Source organism: Pezoporus occidentalis, unplaced genomic scaffold, assembly GCF_034315485.1.
Source record: "Pezoporus occidentalis ecotype Australia unplaced genomic scaffold, CSIRO_AGI_Poc_V1 ctg25, whole genome shotgun sequence".
Classification (NCBI taxonomy): domain Eukaryota; kingdom Metazoa; phylum Chordata; class Aves; order Psittaciformes; family Psittacidae; genus Pezoporus; species Pezoporus occidentalis.
In genome coordinates, this window is record NW_026914394.1 from 5,581,344 (window position 1) to 5,597,463 (window position 16,120).

At 49.0% G+C, this 16,120-nt stretch overlaps 2 protein-coding genes across 4 annotated transcripts in view; one reads left to right on the plus strand and one right to left on the minus strand.

Annotated features, from left to right (window-relative positions):
- Positions 1-281: 281 nt before the first annotated feature.
- PCSK9 (proprotein convertase subtilisin/kexin type 9) lies at positions 282-5,858 on the plus strand. 2 transcript variants are annotated; one of them, XM_062623103.1, is made up of 12 exons: positions 282-305; positions 878-1,066; positions 1,163-1,286; positions 1,405-1,538; positions 2,062-2,203; positions 2,279-2,475; positions 2,643-2,826; positions 3,090-3,260; positions 3,558-3,706; positions 3,816-3,981; positions 4,203-4,384; positions 4,876-5,858. In XM_062623103.1, exons 2-12 carry the CDS (start codon positions 1,043-1,045, stop codon positions 5,041-5,043), a joined length of 1,641 nt encoding a protein of 546 aa, XP_062479087.1. In that variant the 5' UTR covers positions 282-305; positions 878-1,042; the 3' UTR covers positions 5,044-5,858. The 2 variants fall into 2 exon arrangements, with proteins under 2 accessions (XP_062479087.1, XP_062479086.1); XM_062623102.1 differs by lacking the exon at positions 282-305 and adding an exon at positions 543-762.
- A 1,740-nt stretch (positions 5,859-7,598) lies between these two features.
- Positions 7,599-16,120, minus strand: part of USP24 (ubiquitin specific peptidase 24) — a 66,884-nt gene continuing 58,362 nt past the window's right edge. For both annotated transcript variants that reach the window (XM_062623099.1, XM_062623100.1), the window contains 9 exons: positions 15,943-16,064; positions 15,315-15,428; positions 14,969-15,034; positions 14,628-14,694; positions 12,499-12,577; positions 11,830-11,905; positions 10,701-10,787; positions 10,267-10,377; positions 7,599-10,099 (listed from right to left, as the gene is read on the minus strand). In XM_062623099.1, coding sequence (XP_062479083.1) covers positions 10,037-10,099; positions 10,267-10,377; positions 10,701-10,787; positions 11,830-11,905; positions 12,499-12,577; positions 14,628-14,694; positions 14,969-15,034; positions 15,315-15,428; positions 15,943-16,064 — 785 coding nt within the window. In that variant the 3' untranslated portion in view covers positions 7,599-10,036. The remainder of the gene's footprint in view (positions 10,100-10,266; positions 10,378-10,700; positions 10,788-11,829; positions 11,906-12,498; positions 12,578-14,627; positions 14,695-14,968; positions 15,035-15,314; positions 15,429-15,942; positions 16,065-16,120) is intronic.

Genomic DNA, 16,120 nt, shown 5'->3' on the forward strand with positions numbered 1-16,120 from the left:
TACATCCATATAAAGCGTATACATCCATATAAAACACATAACCTCCGAGGAGCTTACAGACAGCTAATAAACCCCACTAAACCCCCATTTCCCTCGAAAGCAGGGAAGGGGAAGGGCTTTGCTGAAGGTCACCAGGGATAGCGGGGCCCCATGGGAGCCCGGCGCTGCGGGAGGGGAGGGCTGGAAAGCAGTGGTGAAGAGCCATGGGAAAGCACCAACCTCACCCCCGGTGCTTGCTCTGCGTGACGAGTGTGTAAAAAATGCCCAAACGGGATTAGAGGCTTCCATGGAAATTTACCTCTGAAGTAACCCAGCGAGAGGCACATGAAAGCCTGCTCAAAATAGCCCCTGGGTGCCTGCGCTGAGCTCCCTTCGGGGCACTGCGGCCCCGGGGGACCCCTCACCCCCGGGTAAAGAGCCCTCGCCCCGTTCCCGTTAATGGTTAACCCGCACGGGTGGGCCGATGGGGCCGGCGGTGGTGGCGTGATCCCCGCCCCGCCGCGCCGAGCCGAGCCGAGCCGAGCCGCGCCGGGTAAAGCGGCGGCCGCGCTGGGACCGCGGGGTTCCGCGGCTCTGCGGGCGTCGGGCCGGGCTGCGGGCATGGCCCCGCGGGCGCTGGCGCTGCTGCTGGCGCTGCTGCTGGCGCGGGCGGCGGCGGAGCTGGCGGAGGAGCTGGTGCGGGAGCTGGGGGACGCCGAGGAGGAGGCAGCGGCCGTCGGGGCCGCCCCGCCGGGACCCGCCGCTTTCCACCGCGCCGCTAAGGTGACACCGCGACGGCGGCGGAAAGGAGGGGAGGTGGGAGGGGGGGAAGCGGGTACGGGGGTGTGTGTGTGTGTGTGTGTGTGTGAGCCCAGACCGAAGCGCTGCGTCCCCGCAGGCGGCTTGGCGGCTGCCCGGGCGGTACGTGGTGGTGCTGCGGGCCGGCAGCGGAGGGGCCGATGTGCGGGGCACGGCGAGGAGGCTGCAGGCGCGGGCGGCTCGGCGAGGGTACCTGAGCGAGCTGCTGCACGTCTTCCACCTCCTGCCCGCCTTCCTGGTGAAGATGAGCAGCGACGTGCTGGACATGGTGCGTGGGGCGGCGGGGCGGGTGGAAGGAAGCTCCAGTGTAGGGGGGTATAGGAGTGTGGTCACACAGCGCCGGGCGCTGGGTCTCCTCCCGCAGGCGCTGAAGCTGCCGCATGTGGAGTACGTCGAGGAGGATGCATGCGTCTTTGCACAGAGCATCCCCTGGAACCTGGGCAGGATCGTGCCGCCGCAGCCCGGCTCGAGTGCCTACAGCCCTCCCAGTAAGCGCTGGGGCATGAGGAGGAGAACCATGGGGATATAGGAGCATCCCAACTGGGACTGGGCTGACCATGGTGGTGGTTTCCTTCCTGTCCCCATCCTGGGCTGTGTCCCTGGTAGATAAAGGTGACCTGGTGGAGATTTACCTGCTGGACACCAGTGTGCAGAGCAGCCACCGGGAGATCGAGGGCAGGGTGCTGGTGACTGACTTTGAGAACGTCCCCGAGGAGGATGGCACCCGCTTCCATCGGCAGGTGAGCACCGACGTGCCACAGCCCGGCAAGAGCATTCCCCTGCACCCACTAAATCCTGGTCGGGCTTGTGGGGCTTCCCAGGACAAGAGAGACACTTGGCTTGTGGCAAAATGCTGGGCAGGACATGCAGGAGCGGGAGCTGTGGTCCTGGGGGATGTTGGGACCTCAGTTTGGAGTGTGGCTGAGCCTGGGGAAAGCAGTTTTGGAGTGTATGGGTGCATGTCAGGGTGTCTTTGTAAGAGGGAACTGAGGTCCACTCCACACCCGGGTCCAGGGCCTGTGCCCTGCAGTGGATGCTAGTGCTGCGTTGCATGGCTTTATCACTGCTTGCATTAAGGAGCCCAGTGGGAGCACAGCCCTGGGGACGGCTCCCTGCATCCCTGTCCGTAAGGATTTATTCTTCAGCGGGGTTTAGCTGGCGCAAAGCACAAGGGGTGGGATGGGGCTGGGGAGGACGCTGTGGGGTTGCAAACCTGCTTTGATGCGATGAGCAGAGGTGTTAAAGCCGTGTTGCCTGCCCCAGGCCGGCAAGTGTGACAGCCACGGGACACACATGGCCGGGGTACTGGGCGGGCGCGACGCCGGCGTGGCCACGGGTGCCAACATCCGCAGCCTCCGTGTGCTGAACTGCCAGGGGAAGGGCACGGTCAGCGGGACCCTCATCGGTGAGTCACGGGCGCGCTCCCTCCGCCTCATCCCCATCCTGTGATGGTTCCCATCCCTCTTCTTGTCCCTTCCAGGCCTGGAGTTCATCAAGGCAGCGATGGAGGCTCAGCCCTATGCACCGCTGGTGGTGGTGCTGCCCTTCGCCGGTGCCTACAGCCGCGTGCTCAATGCCGGCTGCCGGCGGATGGCGCGGATCGGGGTGGTGCTGATTGCGGCTGCCGGTAACTACAAGGATGATGCCTGCCTGTACTCACCAGCATCCGAGCCAGAGGTACGGGCTGTGGGGGTCCCTGGGCTTGTCCAAGTTGGCTGGGGTTGGATGGGACCTTAAAGCTCATCCAGCTCCAACCCCTTGCCATAGGCAAGGACACCTTCCACTAGAGCAGGTTGCTCCAAGCCCCATCCTGTCCACATCTCCCTCTGTCACTGCCCTCGCAGGTCATCACGGTTGGTGCTACCAACAGCGAGGACCAACCCGCCTCCATCGGCACCCTGGGCACCAACTTTGGCCGCTGCGTGGACCTCTTTGCACCAGGGGACGACATCATTGGTGCCTCCAGCGACTGCAGCACGTGCTTCACGGCGCAGAGTGGGACGTCACAGGCGGCTGCGCACGTGGCGGGTGAGCTGGGCTGCAGGGTGGCAGCAGGGCTGGCCCTCCACTTGCTGGTCCTGGGTGCATGCCCCTGCCTGTGCTGGGGACACCTTTGAGTGTTATAGTGCCTTGGGGTTGGCAGGATGGGTGCTACAACCTGCTCAGAGCTCCTGCATCCCATGAGTGCGGGTAATGGGTTGCAGCGATTCCTTCTCCTGTCCCTTTTGAGTTGTGCTGCTCAGAGGTATTGTGGCCCCTTGTGCTCACTGTGACCCCCGGGCTCTCCACAGGCATTGCTGCCATGCTGCTCAGCGCCGAGCCCCAGCTGAGCCTCGCCGAGCTCCGGCAGCGCCTCCTGCACTTCGCCACCAAGAACGTCATGGATGTGGCCTGGTTCCCTGAGGAGCAGCAGCTCCAGACACCCAACAGCGTGGCTGGGCTGCCCACCCGTCTGGGTGCAGGTAAAGACCTCACTGCCTGCTGGGTGCTCGGCAGGAAAAGAAGCACCTGGGTGAAAGCAATATGGTTTAATGCAAGGTGTCCCTGCCCATGGCAGGGGGCTGGAACTGAATGACCTTAAGGTCCTTTCCAACCCAAACCATTCTGTGGTTCTATGGCAAGGCACTTTCCTCACTGAGCTGTGCCGGGGATGGCTGAGCCCAAGCGCAGCTCCATGCAGAGGGCAGGGGTAGACCTGGCAGCGTGGCTGGGTGCTGGGTGCTGCTGTGGGTGCACTGCCCCCCATGTTCCCACTGCAGGGGAGCAGCTGTACTGCCGCTCGGTGTGGTCAGCGCGCTCGGGGCTCACCCGGCACGCCACGGCCGTGGCTCGCTGCACCGGCACCGAGGAGATGCTCAGCTGCTCCAGCTTCTCCCGCAGCGGCAGGAGGCTGGGCGAGCACATGGAGGTGAGCAGAGCGTGTGGGGACTCGGCATGGCCCTGGGGTGCCTGCTGGCCTCAGAGGGGTGTCCTCAGGCCAGGAGCACCCCGGTGATGCCGTGCTGCCCCTGCCATAGGAGAAGGACAGGCAGAAGCAGTGCGTGGCACACAATGCTTTCCGGGGCCAGGGTGTCTATGCCATCGCCCGGTGCTGCACATGGCCTAGGGACAAGTGCCAAATCAACGCCAGCTCCAGGGTGGCTGAAGGGGCCGGCTGCTCCCCGAGGGACCACGTGCTGACCGGTAACACAGCGGGTTACAGAGCCTCGAGCCTACAGCCTGATGGCCAAGGGGGTTCTTCCTGAAGAGCGTTGGGACCTGGGTGGCTCTGAGTGCTTGGGATGATGGGGAAGGGGGATGTGTGCTGCATGGAGGTGGGGAAGGATCAGGGAACATCCTTTGGTGATGCAGCACTGGGATGCTGGCACGGGCACCCTGTGCCAACTGCCCCTCTCCTCTCACAGGGTGCAGTTTCCACTCACCCATTGCAGCACTGGGTGACAGTGGCAGACCCGTTGCAGGGCTGGAGAGGGAGCCCAGGCACTGCACCAGCAGGACGGAGGTGATGGCGCATGCCTTGTGCTGCCCTGCTGCCAGCCTTGAGTGCCGGGTGAAGGAGCACACATCCCTGGATGCTGTGGAGAAGGTAGGGATAGAATCATGGAACCTTGGAATGGTTTGGGTTGGAAGGGACCTTAAAGCTCATCCAGCTCCAACCCCTGCCACATGCAGGGACACCTTCCACTAGAGCAGCTTGCTCCAAGCCCCTGTGTCCAACCTGGCCTTGAACACTGCCAGGGATGGGGCAGCCACAGCTTCTCTGGGCACCCTGTTCCAGCGCCTCAACACCCTCACAGGGAAGAACTTCCTTATACCTACCCTGTGTCTCCCCTGTTGAAGGATGGTGCATGCTCCTCTCTAATGGTGTCCTCATCTCTGCTTGTCCTTTTGCTGCCCTAATGGGGTTTGGGTTGGCTTTGGCACCCCAATCGGTGTGCCCAGTTGCTGACCTGTACTGGGACAACCTCAGCTGGGATTGCTCTGTGTGACACTGGCTACATCACCCTGAGGACCACGAGGGACGGGCAGACCCTGTCCCTTTGCTGACCATGGAGATGACCTTTTCTCCCCCATTAGGTGACTGTGTCCTGCGATGCCGGCTGGACGCTGACGGGCTGCAATGCCCATTCCCAGAGCCCGGGCACCATGGGAGCCTACGGCGTGGATGATGCCTGCGTGGCAGCCGGTGTCCCTGGCACCAGCACCGCTGTGGTCATTGCCATTTGCTGCCGCAGCCGGCAGTAGGGATGGGCTGAGCTGGAGACACGTGCCCAGCAGGGCAGGGCTGGACCATCAGTGCCCATCTCAGAGCCTCCCCAAGGCTGAGCTGCTGGCAACCTCCGGGCTTGGGCTGCTGTGATGGTGGGGTACAAGCTCATCACCCTCTTGCATAGCAGGGCTGAGGCCCAGGCTGGCTTTGTAAGAGGTCTCCAAGCAGCCCCTTCGCAGGCCTGCTGCATCCCAGGAGTGATCCCAGCATCCTTCCCAGGTCTATGAACACCCCAACTGTATGAGCCATCTCAAAGCTGTTTGCATTATCACCCAGCATGACAAACCCCTCTAGCTTTAAAACAGCAATCCCGTGGTGAGGACTGCTCCTTTCTTTCCTCCTTAGTTGCTCATTACATGTCAGTCAATGCCGCTTTGCACCTGGACAATCATAGTTTAGCTATTTTGGGACAGTTTTGTAATTGCTCACCCATCTACCTAGGAGAATCGATTGCTTTTTAGTCAAGTGTAAGGGCTCTAGTTCAACCAGCCTGCTTGTTTGATTAGATTTTAATCTGCATTGCTACAGTCAGCTACTGCTTTGGTAGTGGGGTTTTTTGTTCTTAAGGCAATGATCTGTTGGTGTTCTGCTTTGCTTCCACAGTTTCCCTTTCAGGTCTTCCCGAGACACCCAGAAGCGGCTGTAATTCCTTTAAAAGACAAGCAAGAACAAAAAGCTCCCGTTGTAGCGTGGTTTTTACGTTTGTACCTTCAATATTTATTTGGAATTTTATAAATAAACATTTTATAAACGTCTTTTTAAAATAAAACTCACAGACCAGTGCTCAGTAGATCCGATCCGTTGTGTGGCTTCATGTACACCCCATGGGGAAGCAGTGTGCAAGGGGGAGATGACACCCACCACCAGGCAGGGATGCTGCTCCCCCAAAACGAGCCCTGATCCCTGCCTGGGGTATAAAGTGCCCCTGGGTGACCAATGGCCCCCTCAGAGGTCAGTGCAGACAGCGTGGGCAGCCTCCTGCTGGCTCTAGGACTGGAGCAGAGCCCAGGGGCTGAGCCGTGTTGCCCCATGCACATGCAAGAAGAGAACAGTGGGAAGAGCTTCCAGTTATGGAAACAAACCATGACCCAGCTTTCGGGAACGTGCCCTTGTGCTTCTTGTTGCTGTTGCTTAACACTGGGCTTCACTCTTGACAAGCATCAAAGCCCCATGAAGAAGATAACGCAGAGAAGCTCTGAGGGATGCACAGCAGCAGACACAGGCTCAGAAGTAGCAGAAGCTGGGCTCACTTTGTTTTCAGTGACTAGCAGCCTCCTGGTACTGCAATATGTAATTAGTGTGGTGTTACCTAAGGAGAGATGTAAAACTAAAGCACCAGGTTAACCTGTCAAACTATGGCTATTCGGGGGTGGGCATTTGTCCCCTATCAAAAACACCCTTACAGATCATTACTCCAGCTTCGTCTGGCAGGAGGAGACAGAGACCCAGTAGGAAGCACCGCTCTTTGAAAGGTTGCAATGATTTCTAGCTTGTTACCTCACGATGGCAAGAGCCCAGCCCTAATCTAATCATGTAATTATATAATATGCATATAATTACAGCCCATAATTTCATCAGCTATAATCTGAGCTCCGCACAAAGAGGTGGAAAAGAATAAGGGATGTTACAAGAGCTCCTGAGGAGCATTGACACAGCTGGTAATTTCTCAGCAGACTTACTAGTGCTTAAACCTCTCAAAACACACATCAGGTATTTCACCTCTGCTGACGTCCCTGCGAGAGGGGAGGATGCTGCTGCCTGCTCCCAGCACAAGCTGTGAGCACATTCCACATACAGTAAGCCAGGCAGAGCTTTTGCAGCTTAGCTCAAGCATTCATAAGCCTGATGGAAGGAAACAGTATTAGGAGATCAGTCCTTGCTTAGTATTGGGTATAGGGGTAGGCAGAAAAGCCTTTCCAGTCAGAAGGCAGCCCTAAGCCCAGGGATGCTGCAGATAGTCCTGTCAGCACAGCATGCAATACCCAGTCTATGCTCCCATGACTGGAGAGCACAGGCTGGGTTGTGCTTGAAACACAGAAGTCCTTGTCCTTAGGGTGGAAGTCAAAGGCAGAGCCTTGAAGTCAGCTCTGTCTGAGCTCCTAGTTCTGCTTATGAAGGCAGCATAGGTGAGCAGGACACTGTAGCACAGCTGTGTGTCCAGTGTTCGGCACCTCACAAGAGGCAGCATTAATTCAAGCCCAGCTCACCTGCAAATCTTAGTATCTGACACATAAAAGCCAGTCTAATCCATGACAGCAAGTGTGGGTAAATCACTCTGCTAAGAAGGTCAGGAGAAGAAACTGCACAGAGATACAAATCCGACAGGGCACGTGAACATGCTATGGCATAAGGATATAGGCTCCGGGAGGCCACTCAGCTGCTTTGATTTACTCTGGACAGGAACCAAAATGGGAATCACAGCAACCTCTCAGAGCTTATCACCTGCCGGACTGGCTTAAGAGGTTTCAAGATAAGAGGATCACCAAGACAACAGCGTAGCAGTGTGTGCGCAGTCTAAAGATTACACTAGTTTTCTGTGAAAGGAATAACTTTATTCCATTGACCAGGAATCCCAAGACTGTTCATCAAGACTGCCTATTTTTTTCCAGTGCCAAATGTCTGCATGTATGAATTGGACAGTATCTCCCAAATGCTCACAGGCGGGCTGTGGCTGCTCTTCACTGAACATTGTGTAAGCTGTATAAAAACATTTTCATCCAAAAAGATTGGCAGTAAAAATTACAACATAGAAATGCATCACAATTTACACAAAAACTAGTTTTGTTGAACTCTATTTTCCAAAAAATAATCTTCAGCAGGTTCAAATGACAGCAGCTGGAAACAAAAAATAATGGACCAAGTATCATCTTATTGCAAATTATAACCATTGACTTTGTACAAGCGTGAGCAGAGCCATGAAAAAGTTTGTATTGGTTTCAAGTATACAGTGGTGATGAGCCATCCCGATGCAATTCTCTTAGCAATGCTTCCCTGGGGCCCGTGGTGAATCGAGGACGTTGTTTCCATAGGAAATAACAGGAACCTGAAGTGCCAAGTGGTGCCAACCCTTAGGAACGTGACCAGCTTCTTCCATCACTGCTGCGTACTCACTTCTCGTGATGACCCATTAACACAGTATTAGGGGTAGGGAGGGAAGGAAGAAGGGGTTATCTGTTGAGAAATGAGTTACCCAAAATTAAGCGAAAACATCACATTTAAAATGTCCCAGCACATGATCAGAAACATTTATAAAACGCTAACTCTGCCACGTGTCTATGAAGACGTGGTTGGGAAAAAGAAAGTGAGAGGTTCACTACAATGCCACCCTTCCTTCTTTTGCACGTGCAGTTGATGACAACGGCTCCCTTGACCCGCAATAAGTTATAAAGCTGTACAGCTGGAATCAGATCCAATGGTTACTTCCAACAGTGAAATGACTGGTTAATTTCAATATTAGTGCACAGGAGTGAAAAGCTGTCTGCTGCTGCTGGTTTCAGCAGCGGTATGTAAAAAGGAAAAGAAAAAGGCACTTTTTGGCTGGTTGTGCCTTTAACTTGGCAAATTTCTCTCTTCTGGAGGTACCCAGGCACTCCTTAAGATGTCCCCCATTTCTGTGCATGTTTGTTCCTAGAATTTTTCTTTTAAAGTAAGGCAGAATCCATAAATAAAGGCAAAAAGCAGTGCAGAAAATGCAACAAACGCAAAATGTACAACAGATGAAGAGCTGTATGGCACAGAAAGAAGCTTACATCCAGAGCCAGAAATCACTGAACTGCACTTGACATGGAAAACAAAACTGTGCTCAAATCATCCCAACTGGTTTCCAGTTGTTTCTGAGCAAACGAAAAGAGCTGTGGTATTTTAAACGTTGCCTGGTCAAGTGAAAAATATACAAAGAAAGCCAAATCATTCTTTCCCCGTGTTAAAATTGCTATAAAACCTGCACAACAGTGTCTCCAACTCACTCCAGGAATTATTCATCATATACAACCAATACCAACTTCCTCAGTAATTTCAAAGCACAAGCAAGTGATTGCAGATCCATGACCCAGACTGTGTTTTATTCAATATGTCTCCATAGCGTAAAAAAAATTTAATGAGTAAAACTGCAACAGAATTCCATCTTAAAGTGCTTTTTTTTTTCTTTTGAAGTACTCATTAACTTTTTTCTTCTTCTTTAAATTGACCTTTAATAATAAAGACTTGTATGCCTACAGCACAAAGCTTTGCTTTTATGGCCCTTCCCAATCGCCTGTGGTTTTGGAAGGGTACCAGAAAACATGACCCATTCCAGAGCTCCTTGACCAAGCCATTCTGTTCGGATCACTCTCCTTACAGAGCAATCTTGCTGAGCCTTCTCATCATGAGCTTTACAAATTAGCAGGGAGACATATTAAATAGAGAAGTCCTTATGTAAACCCATTCTTCAACTAATATTTTACAATGAAATGTAAGTCATCACACATCTTCACAGAAATTGGAATATTCCTATTCAGTATCATCAGAAAGATTAAAAATCTGCCCTCCATACGTAAGGGCAACCTGTTTGTTTTTGTTCTTTTTTCTTGTTTTCCTGTATAAAAACCAAAAGAAGGATTTTGTTTTGCAGCATTACAGAAAAGCAACAGTTTTACATTCACTCATTTAATGTTCACATAAAAATTCAACCACTAGCGTTTGTGTATTTGAGAAAATCTTCTTGACCAACTGTTTTCGGTGTCTGGACTGTCATAAAGCTACTGCAGGCGAAGATGCAGTTTTCTAGAGCATTTATTGATCTGAAGCCTTCGTGGCTAAAGAATGCTTTTAGCTTTCAGGGAAACCACCTCCTCCAGCATTGCCTCCGATCCTACAAAGCCACATCTCTTCCAGACTGTTCTAATGGCATAAGCAACGGGACTCCAGTTTCAGTAGGTACCAGGCATTAAATGTTTTGAGTGGAGCTGTTCTTGTGTTCATAGGTATCCTCTATGGGTCAACATCGTCAAGGTCACTTTTAGGCTCACCAATCATCATAGGAGACTCTGAGCCCTTTCAATACACACAAGGGATGGGGAGAGAAAGATATGGCACGTTACTTTCTAAGGTACGTAGTTACTGTGTCTGCATTCAGTGATGGTTCTGACCCAATCCCCAGGATCAAGCTGTCTAACAAAGCAATGCAACAGAAGATAAACATGCCCTCATTTGATTGTTACCTGCTGCAGATGCCTCTCCCCGTTCTCGTTGGCTGGACTACTTTCTGACCCATTACTGCTTCCAGACTGATCTTTCTCGTTTAGCAAGGCTGTGGCATAGGCCAGGGTGTCCTGGGTTGGAAAAAGTCCAAAAGAGTGTAATGAGCCATGGTCATACCTTCATTTCATAATATATTTTGTTCTTAAAGTTGATTCTGAAACAATACAGCTGCTGTATGAGATGGCTGAGTCACCACAGGTTATTGGGAGGTATTGACTAACATCATTCAGCAGTTAGTTTTTCCAGGAATAAGCCCAGGGTCTGGCCTTCCAAAGGAAAAATGGTCTTAAGTGCACTGGAATACGCTAAAGTTGCCAAAACCAAAGATACTGACTGAAAAGCAAAAAAGGAAATAAACCAAGTTTAACATCATCTCCTCAAGAGTGACACATACCTGTGCTGAAATAGTGCGCTGGAAGGTTTTTGCCGTTGATGTTTCATTGGATACGTTACTCTGTGGAGCCCAATAATGTTCAGACATCTGCATAAAAAGGCAAGAAAACCACAAAATTGCTGTATGAGTTCTACATGTGTAAAGCCTCATCCACTTGTGATGGTAGGAGAACTAAGAAGTCTGGAGCAAGCTTCCTGAACCCATTAGCAATGAGATGGAGATCTGGGGCAAGAACAAGCATGCACTTTTAACGCAACCAGAATGGTCAGAGAGGCTATTGCCCCTCAGCAGAAAACTAGCAACCACCTCCTTTATTTGGTGACTGTACATGTGTGCAAGTTACTGGGTGTCAGCTGAGCACTGGTGGATTCAGGGTTTATATGAGCCAGTACGAAGTAAAAATGGGACTATCCAGCCACTGTGTTTCAAGAGTGACAACAGGTTGTGCCAGCTGCACTGCAAGCATGCCACTAATTCTGCTTCCCGTGTTCAGTGCAGTAGGTGTTCATGTATCCGACATCTGCCTGCTGGCAGCTGTCAGGACACAAATCAGCCTGAAGCTGGGATGTTATCGTGTTGTACATGCAGTGCTGCGAGACCAAGCATGGCCCTGCCTGACTGCAGACACATCTGAGTTTTATGTTTCCAAAGAGTCCTTGGGTACCTATTAGAGACATGTTGGCCAAGAACAAAACCTACACGTGTGGGAGGAAAAAGCTGTATGTGTCAACAGCTGTTTTGTGCAAAGCTGTGATGATTCCATAAGGAATCCACTCATTTACGCATTCTCTTGCATCAACACAGGCAAAGGAAAACTGCTTTTTGAAGTGAAACCTTCCAGCATGAATACAGTGGCATTGAAAGCTTCCCCACATGGTAAGGAATGATCATTACAACCATTCATACTCGGTTTTGTTCACTATACATGCATTTATGCCTGAAACACGTGGGGGCTTACTGACGTTCTTACTTGCCATCAGATTTAATTGCATCCAAACTGTCCTTATAAATAATGAAGGGGCTTGTACATTGCCTTTAGAGTCATCTCAGAATCATATAGAGGATGGAGATTTCCTAATTCTCATTGCAAACAAGAGACAGTTTCTCTGTAAAGTTACAGCCAAATTACCTTCTTCTGTAGCCACTGCACAGCCCAACTCCAATGGTGGGAATTCTCCTTGAAGTAATCTTTTGCTGTAGGGCACCTTGGAAATGGAAATGGTATTCATTAGTCATGAACAAGGCATTCTGGCAAACCTAAAAAGAAATGCAAAGACTTCTTTGTCTTTGTGCTGCTGCCCTCTGGATGCACTGTTATCACTGCAAATTCTGTCTTGAACTGCACAGCCCTGTTGTTGAGTTAGCAAGAGCAATAATGCCCAGTAAAGTTTACACTAAGTAGTATGCTACAAAGATTCACGTATTTCAGAACTATGCATTCCTGGGGCATAAGCCAAGTTCTAAACAGAGAATTTAGGAATCTTGATATTTCAAAGTATGGGACAGTTACCTTACATTTATCTTGGCCTTAATGCTAGGCTCCTACTCTACAGGGTGTACCTGACCTTTGCCTTTATGAACAGCAATTATCACTTGTTATAGAGAAATCCATCTCAGGTACTAATCAGTACAGATTCCACTTCATACTGACACATGTACTATCACGACCTTTGAGCATCACTTATATCACAGTAACACAAGATAAAGCTGATAAAAAGCTGAAAGAGTAGCAGCCTGAATAGTCACAGAGGGGGCTAAGGTAGGGATGAGGTTAAATTGCAAAACTCATATTACTCACTTCTGAGCCAAAGTAACAAGGAACTTGACACACTGGTAACAACGGCTGCTGTCTATGTGGTTGCTGTGGTGCATCAAGGCTGTGGGAAGAGAAGAAACACACAGATTAGAAACCACAATTCAGATTCCTGTGTACCAGCCAGGCTGAAAACATAAAGATGAAGCCAGAATTTTAACTTGGGTGGCAGAAGTTACTTTACAGATGTTAGCATGAGTATCTGTGTTAAACACTGCTGTATTGCTGCCAGTTTTGAGTACTTCCACAACTCTATTGGATTAAAAATAGATCAAAGTGAGAATGCAGTAATTCTTTCAAATGCAGTACCTGAATTTTAAACAGTTCTCTCCTGATGCAGTTCTTTCCCTATAATCCATTCTATATTAGATAATCACTATGGTTACATCTATCTGAAGGGAAAAAAATACTGTCTGAAACCCACATAAATGGACCAGATCACCAGCTTCCACCTGGATCATAATTTGCATAGCTAGAAGAATGTTTACAGCTTCCTCACACAAACAAGGATAGCAGCATTCAAAAGCCATGAAACTCTTCCATCGAGACTCCAGCAAAACCCCAGGCCATTCCTTCCAGGAAGTTTTCTATACCATGAATTCCCACATCTTTCAACAGAATTGTGTGAGGAAAAGCACAAAGGTTTGCACCAAGTTGTCACAATCACATTTGCCACGCAAAAGTTGCTCTGCCCATAGCACTCGGGGAAGAACATTGTAGTGAAACCTCCAAAGTGGGCAAATAATTGCTAGGGAACTGCCAATTGCCAGTTCAATTACTGCTGAAGCACAGCAGGCAGTTAAGATGACAGCACTGCTGTACTGCAAATTATGCACAAATACCCTGGTGAGGACCACAGGAAACTATTATTTGCTGATTTCATTTCTGGAAGTAAAAGTAGCCAATGTGATGGATAGGTTACAGTCCACTGTGAGTGCAGGGAGACTGGATGCTGTTCATTGCTGTTGCAAGGAAACTGCTAGGTGCAAGTGCAACTTCCACACCCAAAACTCATGTCAGTTCTTGAAGCCTTCACCATAAAACCCAATTGAATAACGACACCTTTCCTCTGCAGAGGAAATAATGGTCATGCATTGCCCAAGTTACAGAACAGAATTGGTCCAAGTGGGACCAGTTTATCTAGAAACAAAATAACCACTTAGCTATAGTCTTACATTGCTGCATATTCTATCAGTCATACATAGAAACTATTAAACAGAAGACTATAGCAGTATAAGAAAGAAATAAAGAACAAAGCTAAATATTCCTTCTCAGTGAAACAGAATCCAAAATCAGGTGAAAGCCACAATCTGAAGCAGCTCCTCATCCAAACAGCTCTGAGAAAGGTGTTCATGCTGCACTACTTCATCAGAGGTGCTCTTTGAGCACCATGTGGCCACCCCACCTTTCTCTTGCACACAAAAGCCTTCTCTCCAGATTCACATGAAATAAGATCTCATCACTTCTGGGACTTTTCTGTTGCTTTTGAATGCTTTAGTAACTTCAGTAATTTGCTGCATCAAACAGACAGACAATACTTTGTATGAGCAGCAAAAACTGGAGCCACTTGTTAGATTATGAGTCTGTCCTGCATTTAGTAGTATTATCATCCTTCCATGCTGAACTAGTTTCTTTTTATAGTAATGAGGATGCTGACAAAACAAAAAAGACTGGTAATTTCTTGAGATATGTAGAAAATAAAAACTAAATTTTAAGGGTTACAGGATTCAAAAAGCTACTCTGGTATGTTAATCCAAGCTACTTTCCCCTACCCCTTATGTATATACCTTGACCTGTTTCTTACTCAGAAGACTTAGTTCTGTTGCTGACCTCTTTTAAGTACGTAAGTACCATTTCTCTCTGGGTTCACTAACTGCTGTTGCTGGAGAGAATTCATTTTTCCTAGTTAAATTCCTTTGCACTTTGCCATTATTACACTATTCTAATGCTTATTTTGGATTTTCTTAGAGTGGTGGTGGCTAACTCAAACGTGTGGAGCTGTTTTCTCTGAGAAGTAAAACAGTTCAGAAGGATTAGAAACTAGGAGATGGTATGAACCGTCATCACCACAAGGTCAGTAGGAGACAGGAGTGTTCACCCACTGTCTTACTTGCCTATTAATCCATTTTCAGTTTCAAAGGCAAATTTGATGCGCTCTACTTGTAATGGGTCTTCAATAACCTGTTAGAAAAGAAAAGATCAAAGTAAGTTGTGTGTGATCCCTGTATTCATTCTATGGAATGGTTTTAACAACCTCAATATGAAAAAAATCAAGAAAGACTTGTGAAGTTTCATTTATCACTGAATTATCAAGATATTAATTTAAAAGTACTAAAAACTCCAAGTGGAAGGATTAAGAGATATGTGGATGCTGAAATGACCAAGGCAGTCCTGCCTCTTTTCATTATGCACTGATACAATACCTGTTCTGTACAAGTCTTTCCCCTTCACCTACCAGTATCTCATGGAGTAACTGGAATATGTTTTTCAGTTCATGAGGTGGAGCAGTTTCTAGCTGAGTCTGTATGTAAAATATATAAAGTTACTTATATTGCAAAGTATGTTGATGACACAAAGAATTAAAAGACAGCTTTACAGATTTTACAGAAATTTGTTGTTTTAAGCAACAAAAACCTAAGAACCCCCAAATCCACCAACACTCTCCCCAGTCCAACAAACTATATTGATTCCAGTGTCATTATAACCCACAAGACACAGTATGATGAAAGCCTAGAAGAAATACTTGGAATGTGCCGAGCAAAAATGGATAAGCAAAAAGCTTATCTTGATTATTTCCCTACCTTGATGAAGTGTAGCACAGTAAAGGAAAAGTGTTCATTACAGAAGCAGCAATACACCACCATCTCAATGAGAACTGACAGAGATCCAGTTAGCTCTCGTAACGCATACATCACCTAAGGGAAAAGTGCAAACAATTTCAGACACAGCCATATAATTATTTTTAAGTAAGTTTGTAATAGAATGTTAGTCTTTTTCAGGAAGGATGCAGCTTCTTCTCCTAGCACCACATAGTGCAGTGAGCTGAAGCTCTGCCCTCAGAACACTCTATTCAGCTCCTGCTGCTCACCTCCAAGGGCCTGGGTCAAGCATGACCCAGTAGGTCAGAGCAATTCAAGTTAGTTCCTCAGGCTGAGATGGTAACTGAGGGCATGGGCACTTGCAAAATGTGTTCAGCTGCCTTTGCTGTCTTTGTAAACTCTCAAACCAGACCCTTAAGCTTAGGGATGTATTAGAATAAGAAGGTGTCAAGAAGAAACCAGAAATGCCTTCTTGTTTAGGCTCAAAATAATAACCACACTCTCCCACTGGCTGCTTTTTAATACTCAGTGTTTTCATGTAAGGATACTTCAAAGAAATCACATCAGACCAACTTTTAGGTTCAAGCTGGGCAGAATTTAGAACAGATACCTCCATTAAGTAGGGTTTTCCCTCAGACAGGAATAACAAGGCTTCCACTTCTTCATGGAGAGTCAAAAGCGGACCTGAAGTGGTGATGCTTAGAGGTGGACGCTGCTTAAAGAGACCAGGAGCTATAATAGCAAATACAAAAACAATCCACTAATAAATCAGTTTGTTCTACACACCT

Bases quoted from the DNA above. Each gene is read 5' to 3' on its own strand.
- PCSK9 (XM_062623102.1), top strand. From the start codon at position 601: ATGGCCCCGCGGGCGCTGGCGCTGCTGCTGGCGCTGCTGCTGGCGCGG. The intron at 2,204-2,278 runs GTGAGTCACGGG...TGTCCCTTCCAG, and splicing joins GGTCAGCGGGACCCTCATCG to GCCTGGAGTTCATCAAGGCA. The intron at 3,707-3,815 runs GTGAGCAGAGCG...CCCCTGCCATAG, and splicing joins GGCTGGGCGAGCACATGGAG to GAGAAGGACAGGCAGAAGCA.